Source organism: Oryzias latipes, chromosome 10 (assembly GCF_053564925.1).
Source record: "Oryzias latipes strain Hd-rR chromosome 10, Olatipes_Hd-rR_3.1".
Lineage (NCBI taxonomy): Eukaryota > Metazoa > Chordata > Actinopteri > Beloniformes > Adrianichthyidae > Oryzias > Oryzias latipes.
In genome coordinates this window covers 4,510,054-4,526,625 of record NC_136246.1, presented here as the reverse complement: position 1 = coordinate 4,526,625, position 16,572 = coordinate 4,510,054, and the positions used below count along the sequence as shown (strand labels likewise).

Genomic DNA, 16,572 nt, shown 5'->3' with positions numbered 1-16,572 from the left:
TTGGGAGTTGGGTCATCTAGACCCACTAGACAGTGCTCTGAACCTTTTTTCTTCAATGATTTGTGATCTTCACTGGTGTCCATGGATTACATGAAATCTTTCCACCTTTATCCACCTTTGTCATGGTAGGGAGAACACGTCAGTGTAAGGGTGGGGTCATCTAAGACAGCACAAGGGTTAAAAAAACGGACAAATTGTCTCATTTCTTTATTGTTAACTCCCACGTTTCATTCATGTTTTGTTGAATGTCCTGGTGATGGTCAGAGGGACCATGGGCATGAACTGGCAGCTCTGTCAGTCTGCCCCAGGGCTGTGGCTACATCAGTAGTTACCATCACCAAGTATGAATGAATAATGGACACAATGGAATAACTTTAAGCGTCTGGAAAATCACAGATAAATCTAATCCATTATTATTATTATTATTATTATTATTAATATCGTTCCATCCGTGTGGCACAGGTCATTTTAAACACAGGATCCAAGACCCACCTCACCATTCAGGCTCATGCATTTGAACAATCGGATGGACCCCTCTGATGTTAGATACTCACCTCCTATGTAGACGAGGGTCATTTAGAAATAATTTATGCTGAATTTTACTTGAACTGTTGAAGTGAAATGAAACTGATGTATTTTGATGTTTTCCTATTTGTTCAAGTAACGCAAGTTATGTCATCGTAAAATTGATCACTAATATTGCAAGTTTCCGTCATATCCTGCAGCCCTATTTGTAATATATATTTCTTTTATCGATCCCTGAAGCCTCATAGAAACTTAAGGGAGTCACCGTAGCAGCCAGCTGTCAATCACCTTAATCGGATTTTGCTTTAGATCATACAGTAGCATCATTCGGTTTTGCTGAGATGCAGTTGTTTTTCTAAGATCCCTGCCTCACCTCTTGCTGCTTACCAGGATATGGTGACTTCAGGGTTAGGGCTTGTTAAAACAAAGACTCCTCAGTGTCATTACTCTGGTCACTTTTATCTTTCAGTAGCATCCACTTCCTTCGGGGGGTTGCAGGAGCCCACCACAGCAGCCTTTGGGTGGTAACGGATACACCTAGACAAGTTTTGAGTGTTCACACACACAGAGGTTCTTCACTGGAAACTTTTTATTTCACAGGAAGAGGATGAGGGACACTCCCTCCCCCCACTGGTACAAACAAACAAGTTTATGACCCACCAGGATGAACCGCCCACACAAGCTCCAACACTGAGATGGTCCCTTGAAGATCATCTGACTGCCAGCACTGATCAGGACAGAAAGTGAGACACCAGGCTGCTGAAGTCTTTGGCTCAGAAGCAACAGTCTAACAGAAAATACTGACGTCTAGTTTTCCACAAACAGGAGTTGAAGTGTCTGAGAGACAGAAGGGTTGAGGTTTTCTACATTCAGCTTTATCTGCATGAGTCTGTGAAAGTGAGGAGCAGCAAAGACAGAACCAGAACCGCTGAAGGACGAAGGATCCAGACCCTCAGACTCCCACGTCTGTCTGAACCTCCAGAGAAAGTTTCACAGTAGAAGGACTCAGCTGGTCTGCTGAGGTAAACACGGAGGGGGCTGGGGGGTGAGGTAGCAGAGGAGCTGCAGCTTTAAGATTTCAGAATAAAAAGGGATTCACAGCAAGTAACCGCTCCCCCACTTCAAGAGGATAACACTGCAATGACGGGCTCCATCAGGGAGGAGCAGAGTGGTGATGAAGGCTCATCTTCATCACCACAGAAGACTGCAAGGACCTGAGGAGGGGGCAGGGGGGAAGGAAATGTCTTTCCTCTCCTTTCACTGCGATGAAAGGAAACAGCAGACATGAGTGTTGTGTTCCCCTGCATCCACGTTTGTATCTGAAACTAAATGACAGAGTCCTGATTTTTCCGTTACCTGTTCACTCCATCTGCACCTTAAGGACACGTCTCCTATGCTGAGCAGCAGAGGGACAGTTACACTCACACGGCTTGGCAGCAACTGTGGACCTACAGTGTCAGATTTACCTCAGAAGGGGGGGTCCGCTCTTCTTCTGGATCTGGAATCACCCGTCCAGTCACGGGTCCTACCCCCAGCACTTTGGGCCGTTTCTCTTCCTTGGGTGTTCCCTCCAGAACGACCACAATGTACTCCCTTACGCCTGGGCTCTGCACAGATTCTTGAGAGGCAACTGTTCCAGCTTCTTCCACACCTGCAGTGGAGACTTTTTCCTCCACCAACATTGTTGGCACTTCCAGCTCCACTACTGCCAGAGGTTCTTCTGCAACTTCTCCTACAGGTGTGGCAGTCTTGTCAGCAAACGTTACAGTGTCAAGAGGTTTAACATCTTCTGTTGGAATCTCTTCTGGTGCAACATCTGCAGTTGTAACATCTGTTGCAACATCTGCAGTTGTAACATCTGTTGCAACATCTGCAGTTGTAACTTCTGTTGCAACATCTGCAGTTGTACGATCTGCTGGTGCAACATCTGCAGTTGTAACATCTTGTGCAACATCTGCAGTTGGAACCTCTTCTGGTGCAACATCTGCAGTTGTAACCTCTTCTGGTGCAACATCTGCAGTTGAAACCTCTTCTGGTGCAACATCTGCAGTTGGAACATCTGTTGCAACATCTGCAGTTGGAACATCTGTTGCAACATCTGCAGTTGTAACTTCTGTTGCAACATCTGCAGTTGGAACCTCTTCTGGTGCAACATCTGCAATTGGAACATCTGTTGTGATGTCTGCAGTTGTAACTTCTGTTGCAACATCTGCAGTTGGAACCTCTTCTGGTGCAACATCTGCAATTGGAACATCTGTTGTGATGTCTGCAATTAAAACATTTTCTGTTTTTACATCTTCAGGTGCAACATCTGCAGTGGTAACATTTTCTGGTGTAACTTCAATATCTTTTGGAGGAACATCTATTGCTGGAAAATCTGCAGGTGCTGCATCTCCTGGTGTGACATCTTTTGGTGTAACATCTTCTGGTGCAACTTCACTTGGAGTGACGTCTACTGGTGGTAAATCTGCTGACGCAATACTCTTTGGATCTGGTATAACATTTTCTGGTGTAGCATCTTCTAGCGCAACATCTTCTGGTGTGACATCTTTTGGAGTAACTTCTTCTGGTGTAACATTTATTGGTTCTGGTAGAACACTTTCTGGTGAAACACCGTCTGTTGTTTCTGCAGAAAGAACCTCTGCTGGTTCATGTGGAGCTTTGTCCTCAGGTGGTTGTTCCACAGCTGGAGGTGAAGGCTCCTCTTTTAGGTCTTCAGCAGCAGGAGCAGACTCAACACTTCCTTCTGACACCTTCGGGACCTCTAGGGTGGAGGCAGCTGCCAGCACTGCAACAGAAAATCCAGCCATCCAAACGTCACTAGGGCTCAGAAGGGATTTTTCCACATCTAGATCACAGGCTGAGGAGCTTAGGTCCAGCTTCTTTTATTTGTGCAACAGATGCTGACCATGCAGAAGAAAAAGTTATGGAAACTTGACTGATGGCTTCTGAAAGCAGAACCATGTGGCAGGCCCACAAACCAGGGACAAAGAAACAACAACCCCTGTACAGAAAAATGAACCAGGAAGAACCCTGACAACCAGAAATCCCCTATCCCACCACGAGTGTAGGGAAAGGATCAACACCAACTCAGAAACAGCAGCAGGTCCTTCAGGTTTGACAAAACTTTATTGTTCACTTGACGTTCACAGTTCAGACTCTTCAGTTAAAGGAGGAACAAAGTTCTGTTCAGAACTTAAGTGCTCCTGATTTCCCCTGAATCACCTGCAGAGCAGCAGCTAGTTTCTGGCCCAGAGGAGCATTTGGGGGGAAGGGTGGAGCAGAAGCTTCAACAACATAGAAGGGAGCTTCAAACCAGTGTATCAGATCTGCTCCAATCTCAGCTGAGGAAGACTCATGTGTGACGGTCTGTGATGGAGGCAGAGCTGATGTTTGCTAATGTCACCCCTAAAACGAGAACCTCCCCAGACTGTCATAAAGATGAAGATCGTTGTAGCAGGGGCAGCTTCACACACAGGCCGTCCTTCATCCTCAATCTGATCATTAAAACTGGAAAACAGACTAAGGGTGGGGGTGGGGCGTCCCACTAACTAAGGTTAGCCGTAGAGGGACCTGCAGGGTCTTCCAGGGTGAGGTGATTGTGGCTGTGTGTGCAGTGAGAGTTCAAGCCTCAGAGGCAGCAGCCTCTTCCTCAGAGGAAGAAGTCGTACCGTTGCTCTCGGACTCCTCTGCAGGATGAGGCGGCTCTGCGATGGTCTGAGCCGCTTCCTCCACGGCTTCAGCGACCTGAGCAACTTCCTCTGCGACAGACTCCACTTCCTGCGCAGCCTCCACCACCTCCTCGGCCACTTCAGCGACCACCTCAGCAACTTCCTCCACGATGGTTTCTGCCTCCACCTCAGCGACCCCCGTCTCTGCGGCCATCTCCTCCTCACCTACAGCTTCATCTGGAAGGCAGCGTGTCAGGCGTCACAGAGGGACCAATCAACAGAACACGTCTGTTCAGGATTTCTAACACCTCTTAAAAACCCCACTCTGGTGAAAGTGGAGTTTTTAACATGTTTTTGTGGCAGTTTTCAGATGATAAAGGACAAATAAAGAAAATTAGGATCAAAACTGCATTTCTGAGTATTTTGGTGATTCAGAAGCAGACGAAATAATACCATTTGAAAAAGAGCTCATTTGTGACGTAAATAATACACTGGGTGGGCCACAAGCTCATTGCTCTGAGCTTTCAGCAATAGGAAGGGGGGCGGGGTTGCACCGCACCAACTCAGAGGCAAATTTCTTAACTAGAAAATGATACAGGTTTTGTGATTTTGTTTTAAAAAATGGCATAATTTTAATTAAAAGACAATTGGGAACACTTTAAAATAGATTAAAAGATGATTGGAGTGGGACTTTAAACCTATAAATATATATATAAATCCAATATACATCTGCAGATCCTGTTATGATTTGCTCAAGTTATCCACCCAGAAAAAAGCAGAGCAGGAGTCATGAGCTCTATAGCCCCCCCAGCCTTAAAATGAGGCAAAAACGTGCAGACCAAAGTCCTTTCCCTCCCTCAACGCAGACATGCAGTACTTGGTTATGAGTAAATCTATGATCTAGATCAGTGTTTTTCAACCTTTTTTGAGCCACAGCACACTTTAACCTTGACAAAAATCCCGCGGCACACCAGCATTCAGAAATTAAAAAAAAAGAAGGAGAAACTCATAGTCTGTATTGATCTACAGCCCCTCCACAATCTCATATGCATTTTTGTGATAATTGTGGCAGAAAAAGCTGGAAACTGCAGCTGTTTTTTCTAAAAGATGCAATAAAAGTTAAGTTAGAAGATTTAAAAACTGATGTGTTTGTTGTGGTTTCAAGACATTTAACAGAAAAGACTCATTGTGCGCTGAGATGCTATCACTTTAACCCAATGCATCATGGGAGATGTAGTGTGAAAACTGCCGTAAAAGGGCAGACAGACTAACGTCTCTGAGCTTCTTTGTTTTGTTCACTTGTTCCACGGTCTGACACCGGATTCTGTGGAAAGCTACACCGCTAAAGACGAGCTTTAGCTGGTATTTTTGTTGGAACTGAGAGACTTTATGAGCAGAATCTGAACAAGGAAGTGAAGATTTACCCACTTCTGATTGGTCAGACTGATGACGTGTGATTAAGACTCCAAGAATGATTGGTGGAGACAGTCAAAGGGACGGGACTTTTCAGAAAACAGTTACAGCTGCAGCTAAATCGCGGTACCGTCAATCTTATCAAAGTGTTTTTAATAGAATCAAATAAACAAAGAAAAAAGTGTTTTATGATCTTTCATATTCTTAACTACTCAGTGTTTTATCAGGGCCTGTTTGGATGAACACAGAGCTGATATCCTGGAGATGGAAAATGTTTATAGATCAGTGAATGAGAGTAATTTCCCACGGCGCGGCACACTGGTTGAAAAACACTGACCTAAACACAGAATTAAGGAGAAGAACTGATCAAGACTCCTGACAAAGTCTGATTCTGAAGAGTCAGGACACAGTTCAGGTTCTGCTGGTAAACATCTGCTCTTCATCTGCTCATGTTTCTGTCCTAAAAACCTATAGGGGATGTTTGTGATGTTCAGGTAGATCCTCAAGTCTTCCCCAGCGTTCAGACTCTAAGGACAAACATGCAGGACCACAGGCTGCATGCAGAGGGGGGGGGGGTCAGATTAAGTTCTTACCATCTAGGTAGCAAGATACAGATTAGGAGCTGGGTAAGAGTGAAACAACCAGGGAGATAGATGGCATCTGAGGGGGCAGGTGAGGGAGCCCCACCCCCCAACCCCACTTAAGAGGTTTCACAGAAACGAGCTGCAGACCAGTGATGGAGTCCAAAGTTTAGCAAGGATTCAGAGGTTTTTGCGTGAACGTCAGACCAAACACAGCGTCCTTTAGGGAAACGCCCACAGGGAGGGGGAGGGACCAGAGTGGGGATGGGGATAAGAGGAAAGAGTGGGGGTGGAGGGGTTGCAGCTAAGTGTGAGTGTCACGCTGGAAAGAGCAAAAGACACACAGAGTTAGAGGAAGGACCGGCAACCGGGTCGACGCGTCTGTTCACAAGTGAAGGTTAGCGCGGGATGAAAACGGGTGGAGGTGTCAGTGATGGATGCTTCAGCAGATGAGTGTTTGGGAGGGGAACTTCAAGATCAGAAAGACCTGAAGCTAACCTCCTCATTTCAGCACACGACACCTTAAAGCAGGGAAGTCTCTCTGAGGGCACCAGAGTTTAGACAAATCATACAGACATGATTCTGTATTTGATTATTTTCCTTTCTCCTGCCACAGTATCTTCTCCAGATCCCATCGCCTGTACTCACAGCTGATAATGTGGACAAACGGGACAGAGGCTTACACCCCCCCACCCATGATCTATTTGCAACGAGGCCCAAGCAAAAGGTGAGGGGCCAGATTGCAAATGAACGAACAAATATAGCAAGAACAATGAAGAAGGAACGTACAGGTCTGAACTCAGATGCGTCGATGCAGATCAATGAATGTACAGTCATGGCCAAAAGCTTTGACAATGACACAAATATTAGTTTTCACAAAGTCTGCTGCTAAACTGCTTTCAGATCTTTGTTTCAGTTGTTTCTGTGATGTACTGAAATACAATTCCAAGCACTTCATACGTTTTTTATCGACACTTACATGACATTTATGCAGAGTCAGTATTTGCAGTGTTGGCCCTTCTTTATCAGGAGCTCTTCAATTCGACTGGGCGTGCTGTCAATCAACTTCTGGCCCAAATCCTGACTAATAGCAACTCATTCTTTCAGAATCACTTCTTGGAGTTTGTCAGAATTGGTGGGTTTTTGTTTGTCCACCCCCCTCTTGAGGATTGACCACAAGTTTTCATTGGGATTTAGATCTGGGGAGTTTCCAGAACATGAACACATGATGTCAACGTTTTGGTCCCTGAGCCTCTTAGTTCTCGCTTTAGCCTCATGGCACGGTGCTCCAAGGTGCTGGAAAAAGCACTGTGTGGTCACCAAACTGTTGTTGGATTGTTGGAAGAGTTGCTGTTGGAGGGTCTTCTGGTACCATTCTGTATTCATGGCTGTGTTTTAGGGCAAAACTATGAGTGAGCCCCCTCCCTTGGAGGAGAAGCAACCCCACACATGAATGGTCTCAGGATTCTTTATTGTTGGTGTGACACAGGACTGATAGCAGTGTTTCTTCTCTGGACAAGCCTTTTCCTGATGCCCCAAACAATCGGAAAGAAGCTTCATCGTAGAATATGACTTTGACCCAGTCCTCAGCAGTCCATTCGCCATTCGCAAGACTCTTGGCAAAAGATCAATCTGTCGCTGATGTTTTTTGGGGGGGAGAAAAGGCTCCTTTGCTGCCCTTCTTGACAACAGGCCATCTTCCAAAAGCCTCACTGTTGTTGCCAGAGTTCGTGCAGATGCGCTCACAGCTGTGCACTGGTGGCACTCCGGTTCTGCAGCTGAATCCTCTTTAGGAGACCATCCTGGCGCTTGCTGGACCCTCTCAGACGTTCTGAAGCCTTAACAAGAATCAAACCTCTTTTCTTGAAGTTCTTGGTGATCCTATAGATTGTTGATTTAGGTGCAACCTTAGTTGCCACAATATTTTCGCCTGTGAAGCCATTTTTATGCAACGCAATGATGGCTGCACATTTTTCTTTGCAGGTCACCATGGTTACCAATGGAAGAACAATGATTTCTAGCGTCACCCTCCTTTTAACGTGTCAAGTCTGCCATTCTAACCCCATCAGCCTGACATCATGACCTCCAGCTTTGTGCTGGTCAACACGCTCACCTGAGTTAACAAGACGGTGACTGAAATGATCCCAGCAGGTCCTTCAATGACAGCAATGAAAGGCAGTGGTATGTTTATTTTGGGATTAAGTTAATATTCATAGCAAAGAAGGACTACGCCATTCATCTGATCTCTCTTCATGAAATTCTGGAGTTTATGCAAACTGCTGTTATAACAACTTAAGCAGCAACTTCTCCAATTTCCAATATTTATGCAATTCTCAAAACATTTGGCCACGACTGTAGATGAGAAAATGTAGAAAATGTGCGTAACGTTAAAGGGAACAGGTCAGATACAGAAACGGGATGAAGAGCTGCAAGGAAGGGAAATAGATGAAGGTAGATTAAGGAATCTAGAATGGAGAACGTAGATGAAGAAACACCCATTAAGGAACTTGGAAGAAAAAACAGGGACAAAGGATTAGAGGCGAGGTAAGGCGGAGTGAGTAAAGGGCCGGAACAAATGAAAGCAGAAGAAAAAATCCACATGAAAGAACATAGATAAGGTATGCAGACTCAGGAGAGGAGCTAAAGGAACCCAGGAGAAGCAGATGAAGGACGATGGATATAGGAAACAAAGATGAAAAGACGAGGCTTTTTAAGGCAGAACTCAGATGAGGGCAGGCAGATTCAGAAAAGAAGATTCATAAACATTGATGTAGGAATGGAGATGAGGGAACATGGATGAAGGAACAAAGCAAGATGGGTTAGGGGTCAGAACTCCAATAAAAGAACCAATATGAAAGAAGAAAGACGAAAAACTGCAAATGAAGGAATAAAAAAGATGAGTGATTATAGAAGAATAAACGAAGGTCAATAAAATGATCACTAAAGAACAGGAGTGAAGGATGATGGGTAAGAGGTAGGAAACATTCATGAAGAACATTTAAATGGAATGTGGAGAAAAGAACTGAGATGAAGATCTGCAGATCCAGCAATGCAGACTTAGGAAGATGGTTAAAGAAACACAGATGAAGGAACTGGAGCAAAGGAAAATGAATAAGAAGCCAGAATGAAATGAATGTAGATGAAAGACATGGATGAAGGAACATGGATGAAGGACATGGGATGAAGAACATGGGATGAAGGAACATGGATGAAGGAACATGGATGAAACGTGTATTAGCTTGGACAAAAGCCCCCTGATGAGGAAGAGCAGCACTCACTGAGCTGTTCAGGTTTGGTGATGAAGATTAGGATTCTCAATGAGCATCAATCAGACTCATGACCTCATCATTCAAATAGTTTCAGTGATATTCTCATGTCAGGCAGTGATGAAGAGCAGCCTGTGATGATGACTCACCCTCATCTTCATCTTTGCCTGCAAACAGAGGAACAGATGTCACACCTTGACCCACAGAAAAACGACTCAAACGGTCATTTAAAAAAACATTCTGATCCCCTCACACTTACTCTTGGGGGGCCAAGGTTTGGCGACCCACTCCGTCTTGGGTCGGGACTTCAACTCCTCCAGGCGGCTGTTGAAGCGGTTGTGATCCGAGCTCACGGTGCTGTAAGCCTGAGGAATAGGAAGAACCGGGATGTAAGCTTCCTTCTGGAGGTCTAGTCCCAGAACTTCGGGTCTCGTGAGTCCCCAGCCAGACCTCACCGAAGTGTCAGCACACTTACATAAGACAGAGAACCGACCAGAGCCCCCCCACACAGCAGCGAGTACACGATGTTCTCCCCCGAGGAGCCACCCGGAACCGAGGACATGGACCGCCGCGGCACCACTGTAAGAGAGAAGCTCAGGTTAGACCATCACTCTGGACCCAGTCACTATGTTGCCATGGTTACAGGGAGAGCTTAAGCACAGAGGTGGGGGGAAAAACAAGCGTGAATATGGGTCACTTCCACTAAACCGAACTGACGATTCATGTAAATATGGCCCGCTCTGAAAACTTTCATCTGAAAAAAACATTAAATAAACTCATGGATTTAAAGATTCAATAACAATTTTTCAAGCGTTCATGAATTCAATATCAATTTGTTTGTAAAAAACCAGGCGGTTTTATCATTGGAGCAGTGCAGACAGAAGTCTGAACATGTCTGAAGGATGGCTAGAGAAGATCCAGAACCAATGAAACTGCCATCAATCAGACCTCCAGCTTCTTCAGACAGAGAAGGGGCAGAGCCTCCGGACATGAATGGCCTTACATTTTGGGGAAAAAAACAGTCAAAAAACAGAATTCTGGAGACAACAGCCCAAATCCAGAAGGCCCTAAGAACCGATGCATAGTGCTGCTGCTGCTGCTGGACCCTCCCCCCCCAGGAGGATTCAGGGCCAAGGCAGCCGGAAGCGCCGTGATCCGGAAGCATTTGGCTCTGATCAGATTTGGACCTGTAGACCCGTCAGCAGCGCTTTGAAGCTTCACCCTCTCAAAGATGACTCGTTTCCTCCAGCTGTGTTCAGCAGAGCGAGCTCCAACAACGCTGATGCAGAAGTTTGTGGCAGAACCTGTTTCACAGCAGAAACAATGCCATTTCCTCCATTTTAACAGGTCTGCTCTGCACCAGAACCTCAGCTAACTGAACGGAAAAGGGCGGACTCTTCAACAGAACCACAGTCAGTCCAAACAAGCGCACCTCCCATGAGAAAATAGAACCTTAGCTCGGCCTGTGCGCCACCGTTAATCCAGTGATGTAATCCCAGCTCCTGCCCCCGGCCTCTGTTTTCACCTGCTAATCAGATCAGGTCTAAAACAGCCTGAGCTGCAGGGATGAGGCAGGGAGATTTTTAATGAGCAGGGGGGGGGCACGGGTTGGCAGGTCCGGATTAAACCATGATACCCTCTTAGAAAGTGAGACCACTCAGGAGGTCAGGGGCCCCCCAGAACTTAAACACATCCTGCTGCTGGCTTCATTAAAGGCCTCAGAGATGGGTCACTTACAGGTAGCCACGCCAGAGGAGGCGGAGCTTTAGTTTTTAAATGAGTGACAGCAGAACTGCAGGAGTAGAACTGATAGCTGGCTTCCCCATCATTTCACTGAAGGGGAGCATTTAACACTGATGGTGTTAAATGCTGAGAAATACCGTTCAAACCATTGACTGTATCTCAGAACTGGAACGAGTGAATGTGAAAACGGTTTACTTCCTGCTCCAACTAAAGGAAGTCGATTCAGTCGCCATTTGTTCACGATGCGGATGCCACCATGTTGGAGCCAGATGATGTCAGTAAGCAGTGATTGGTCAGTCTGAGTCATTGCTTCCATGGCAATCATTGAGCATGCTGGAAGGCCACACCCCTAAGAGTCTGTCAAACATTTTGAACGTTTGATGTGAGACCACCTACTTTTATGGAGGCATCTGATTGGTCAGGTTATGACGTGAACTACAGAAAATAGGACAAAAATTAGGATTATCAAGAACATTAAAAAATGTTAGACTGGTTCTTCTGACAGATAAAAAGACTCAGTAACAGCTGTTTATGTCTCTATTCAAGTTTGTGAGATTTTGGCTTATGGAGCCGGCGGGTACTTCCTGTTTGGAACGCCAGGGGGGAGGAGTCATTCAGTCTGGTTCTCATAAACAGCTAATGGTTCAAATCCATTGTATGAGGTGAAAAAAGTGCTTTCACAATACTGAAAGATTAAAACTGAAGAATGGGTCTCCTTTTCTTTAAAAAAAAGATACATATCCTACATTAAACAAAAACAGTACAGCTGTCCGAAAATATACAACTGGTTAGAGGGAAAATAAAATCATGGATTGAATGTAATTATTCTGTATTTTCTAAAGGTTTATTCAGCTTACCTTATAAATCCAACCCAAAACTACCTGCCTAATAATCAAGACAATATTAGTGTTTAACAGTTTGAATTCCCAATTCAAACTAGAATGGGTTTCTGTTAAATCTTACATTTCTGATCTAGTCTGTCAATTTCTAACTTTAATTCTATTATTAAAATGTCTGTATTTAAAGTGGTATTGTGTTTAAGTGTAGATGACTTTAGACTTTTTTGTTATAATATATTGAGGCAAATGGATGTCTAATCAATGCAGATACTAGTTTTGCATGTTACCTGAACTGACACGCGCGCGCGCGCTCACCGCAGTGCAGTATTTGTAACCGGGGCCTCGTCCCTCCTCAGTGCTGCTGCCACATTGGTTAGCATTAAGTCCCAGCAGTCTTTAAAGGTCAAGAACGACAATAAAAACATGCGGTCAGATATTTAACCCTTCAAGGCCCACTTAGATGGCTATGCTGCCTCCGTGACGTCACTGCGTGCCTTCAGTCTCACGACTATTGCACGCCACGTGACTGAAGAGGACATGTCTCACATAACAAGTTGATGAAGGTCATCCCCATGCGGGAGCTGCACGTGCGGTCAAACAGGAGGTCGTTCTTCTCTCGTAGGTGACTTCTTCAGACGAGCGCGTGCGCGACGAGCGAGGCTTAAGATGATGAGCCCTGCAGCGGGCGCGCGCGATCACCCACGGTGTCTGAGTTCGCGCACGCTCTGTCTGCCGGAACGGCACAAACTAAACCCAAAAATGACCTTCGAGCACACAAGGACACGGTGTACCATTGCCCCGGATTGGCGCGCCTAGTGAGGTGCGCGCGCGCGGAGGCCCAGGTGCGTGTCCGGTGAACCCACCGTCCCGCCGCAGCGTGAAGGCCGCTCTTCGCGCCGCGGAGCCGCTCCTTTGCCAGGCCGCTCTGCAGGTGAACATCGCTGCTCCGAAGCTCCGCTCAGACTGCTGCGTGCTGCTCAGACAGACACTGACACGCGGGGGGGCGGGGTGAGGGCTGACGTGTCAGAGAGGGGGAGGAGTCTCCTGTGTGTGTGTGTTGGGGGGGGGGGGGGGGGTCATCAGTAAAAACAGCTGACTCAGCTGCTAGAATCAAATAGTGGCAGTGATTCCTCTTCCTGTACTTTTTAACGGGAGTGTGTACTTGTGGAGTAGTGTCTCACCATCATGGTCCAACCCCACATGGTGGTTGGTAGGAGTCTGGAATCTTCAACACTTTACCACCCAGTAGGAGTCACAAAGTCTTACTTCCCTCTTTAGAAAAAAAGACACTCATTTACATTTACTTTATTATTTATACTTGTATAATCAATGTAAATTTTGAAAAAAATTTGCATTAATAATAACGGACAGTGATAGCATACACACGGTTTATTTATTGTTGATGGTGCATCTCAGACAGAAATTCTTAAAAATTGTTGTTCCCCTTCCAGCATAACCTTTCACAGTGCGACAGCTTATGAGCTTTCACCAATTGCCACAGGTACCCAAAGACCGTTGCCCACAGGCCTGGTTTTGCAATCTGCTGAGGCCCGTTTACCAGATGTGAGGGGTACTAACTAGGGTTTCCAGACAAACCATTCACAACCAACCCCACTGCTATGACTTAAATGACAGACAACGGTTGCAGGTGACTCCATTGACACCCAGACATGAACATTTGCAGTGGACAGAATACCATGTGACCTGGACAGTGCAGCAATGGTCTACCGTCCTGTTCACTGATGAGCGCTGGGTCACAGAAATGATGGTCATCTGTGGTGCTGGAGAAGGCGAGGTGAGCCTAACACCAAGATGGCTTTCAGGGTTAGCTTTGGTGGAAGAATTGCAACAGGCAGAGCAAAATCAAATTGATTATAGTAGACGGTCCGGTTCTATGCACGTTCTTACTTCAGTGACATCATAGAACCATCATCATCCCCCAGTAAACCCCCAACTATCATGGATGATAACGCTCCACCACACGGTGCCAGAATTGTCACAGCTGGACTTCAGGAAAAGGGAGAGCCTCACATGGTTTGGCCAGCAATGACCCCTGACCTGAACCCCATAGAGGAAGTATGGGACCCGCTGAAGCAGAGACTGGATGATCGGACCCCACCCCCAAGAGACCTGGCAGAATGGAACATCATGAGGCAGGTGAGAAGCAGGAGACGACGCTGTCATTGCAGCAAATGGTGGAAATACCCGCTATTGATGTGGTCATTTTTTGTTGTTTGGGCTCCTCTTTATCATCGTCTCATTTATTATTAGCAATATCAAAGGTAAATAAGTGAATCCTGAATAAATAATAGAGGAGCTCCCCCCACCCACAGCTTCAGAGGCTCCTGGCTGAACTCATGTCTGCTGACCTGAAGCAGCTTCTCCATATTCACAAAGACTCCTCTCCTCACCTATAAAGCTCTGCAGTCCAGGTCAGGTGTGGCGGCTCATGATCATGAATCGTGTGACCTTGTTTTCACCAACCTTGTTTCAACATCTTTGGTAACCCGCAGATTCAGTTTTCCTGTCGCACATGATCATTATGGGGTGTGACACTCTACACGTGTGCTTCATGAGATGCTACAGGTTAAAGACGACTCCGGCTTGTGATATAAGACACATTTATTTCACAGGACAGAGTGAGACAAGAAAACAGACAGACAGTCCAGGCGGTAGCAGAGCGTCCATGAATAACAGCATCCTGGTCCCGCCTTGCTGCCGGGGGCTGCTCTACTGAAGACCATTCCTCACTTTGTACTCGTGCACATCTGTGCTGTGCTGCTTGAAAAGCTGTAGACAACAGGCTACATGTCAGTCTCAGAAAACTGCAGGTTTTAACCAAGCCCACAAAGTCCCTTCACAATCCAAAGTCAAACTGGTGGTACTAAATGTTGCAGTTCCTCATGTGACCACAGGAGGTGCAAGGGAGCGATTTCCCATGCCACCAAACCTAATTTGAACCAGCTGTTTTGATTAGAACTAAAAGGTCTGCATTATTATGGGCGTGTTATTTTATTTACGAGTGAGTGGATCCATGATGGATGAGAATAAAATCTTAGTTTTTTTTCCACCCAAACATCTATTTTGGAATGTCAGAGGTGGGCAGAGCAAACTCAGTTCACCCTTGCTTTATGTCAAAGATTATCTGCCTGGGTAAAGAAATGGAGGGGACTTCTTCTTCAGGTGCTCACAAACAGACTCTCAATTCAGAGCATCTTTCAGCAGCAGTACAGCAGAGGACTGGAGCGGGTGGTGAGGACCGCATGGGACATTGGAGATGCAGTCCACCAGATTCCTGCACTAAGATCCACCTTAAGTACATGTAAATAAAGGGTTTACTCCATTAATGTTCTATGCCCATGCAGCCTCTAAACCCAGGAGACACTTCCGAAAAATAAGGAGATGATGGAAAACATGAGCCCAGTCTTTTTGATCAGCTTTGGCTCATGTGTTAATGTGAAGCCTGATCTCACCAAAGCCCAGAGGAAGGCGGAGCTCCCGAAGGCCAGGCCCACCCGCACCCAATTGGGGTTCCTGGTGTCAGTCTTGGAGCTTGTAAAAGCAGATCTGGATCCAACTGAAATCACAATCCGACATTTAAAAAAACAAAAACACCTGAAAAAGTTTTCTTCACAACATGACATTATTTCAACGTGTGTTTATGATGTTGCTGTGTTTATGCCTGTGCACTGCAGTGCATCAGTGCTAACCCTACACCTGCCAGTCCTGTCCCTATTTGCGAAAACCTCGTTCTGACCCGGTTCTGGGCTGGGTAAAGGTGGTTCTAAATAATATAGAGTCTACAATCTAAATAGAAGTCCTCCATCTTAAAATATGTGATTTTAGAAACATGGGTAGAGTTTAAACACGCTAATCTGTGCTGTTTTTGTCCAGATTCTTAGATAGCATCCCTGTATGTTAAGCTAGGCTAAGCTAAGGTCAGGCTGAACTGCAGGGCTTCAATGTAAACACGCAGGCCGCAGGCACGCGCGCACCCAGCCCCCGATGGTTCTCTGTGGTTACTCGTCTTACCTCTGCTAACGAAACCAACCCGTGACAACAACCGGGATAAAGTCATCGTTACTGAACACCCGTTCGGTCCGCCGCACAGGATCGATTAAACAACCTGCAGGCCTGACGTACAGAACGCTGAAAAGTCGAGCGGCCGCCCTGACGGTACGTCACGTGACTTTCCGGACATCAGTTCACTGACAGCGTTAAACGTTAAAAGTCTGTTCGACTACATTTCATTTATATTCAAAAATATAAATAATTAATTAAAAAATATGTTATACAGTAAACCCTTGTTTATCGCAGGGGTTACGTTCCAAAAAGAACCCGTGATAGGCAAAATCCGTGAAGTAGAAACCTCTATTTTTTTTTAACAATTATTATACAATTAAATACTCTGTTATACATTGAAAAGAAGAACAAACCATTTTACAGGCTCAAACATTTGTTTCACAAATCAAAGTACTTTAAAAAAGTTTTTTTTTCCACAAATAACTTCTGTACAGTACTGTCAAATAATAAT

At 45.6% G+C, this 16,572-nt stretch overlaps 2 protein-coding genes across 7 annotated transcripts; both read right to left on the bottom strand.

The window, feature by feature from the left end:
* Positions 1-1,096: 1,096 nt before the first annotated feature.
* Positions 1,097-13,061, bottom strand: mgarpa (mitochondria localized glutamic acid rich protein a). 6 transcript variants are annotated; one of them, XM_078953866.1, is made up of 8 exons: positions 12,902-13,061; positions 9,932-10,035; positions 9,716-9,821; positions 9,606-9,623; positions 4,197-4,433; positions 1,992-3,313; positions 1,882-1,921; positions 1,097-1,785 (listed from the first exon to the last, which is right to left on the bottom strand). In XM_078953866.1, exons 1-7 carry the CDS (start codon positions 12,975-12,977, stop codon positions 1,886-1,888), a joined length of 1,899 nt encoding a protein of 632 aa, XP_078809992.1. In that variant the 5' UTR covers positions 12,978-13,061; the 3' UTR covers positions 1,097-1,785; positions 1,882-1,885. The 6 variants fall into 6 exon arrangements, with proteins under 6 accessions (XP_078809992.1, XP_078809993.1, XP_078809989.1 ...); XM_078953867.1 differs by having other exon boundaries at positions 1,882-1,916; XM_078953863.1 differs by having other exon boundaries at positions 12,830-13,057.
* A 1,581-nt stretch (positions 13,062-14,642) lies between these two features.
* Positions 14,643-16,259, bottom strand: ndufc1 (NADH:ubiquinone oxidoreductase subunit C1). Its single transcript, XM_004086480.4, has 3 exons — positions 16,071-16,259; positions 15,512-15,615; positions 14,643-14,828 (listed from the first exon to the last, which is right to left on the bottom strand). Exons 1-3 carry the CDS (start codon positions 16,114-16,116, stop codon positions 14,769-14,771), a joined length of 210 nt encoding a protein of 69 aa, XP_004086528.1. The 5' UTR covers positions 16,117-16,259; the 3' UTR covers positions 14,643-14,768.
* Between the last annotated feature and the right edge of the window lie 313 nt (positions 16,260-16,572).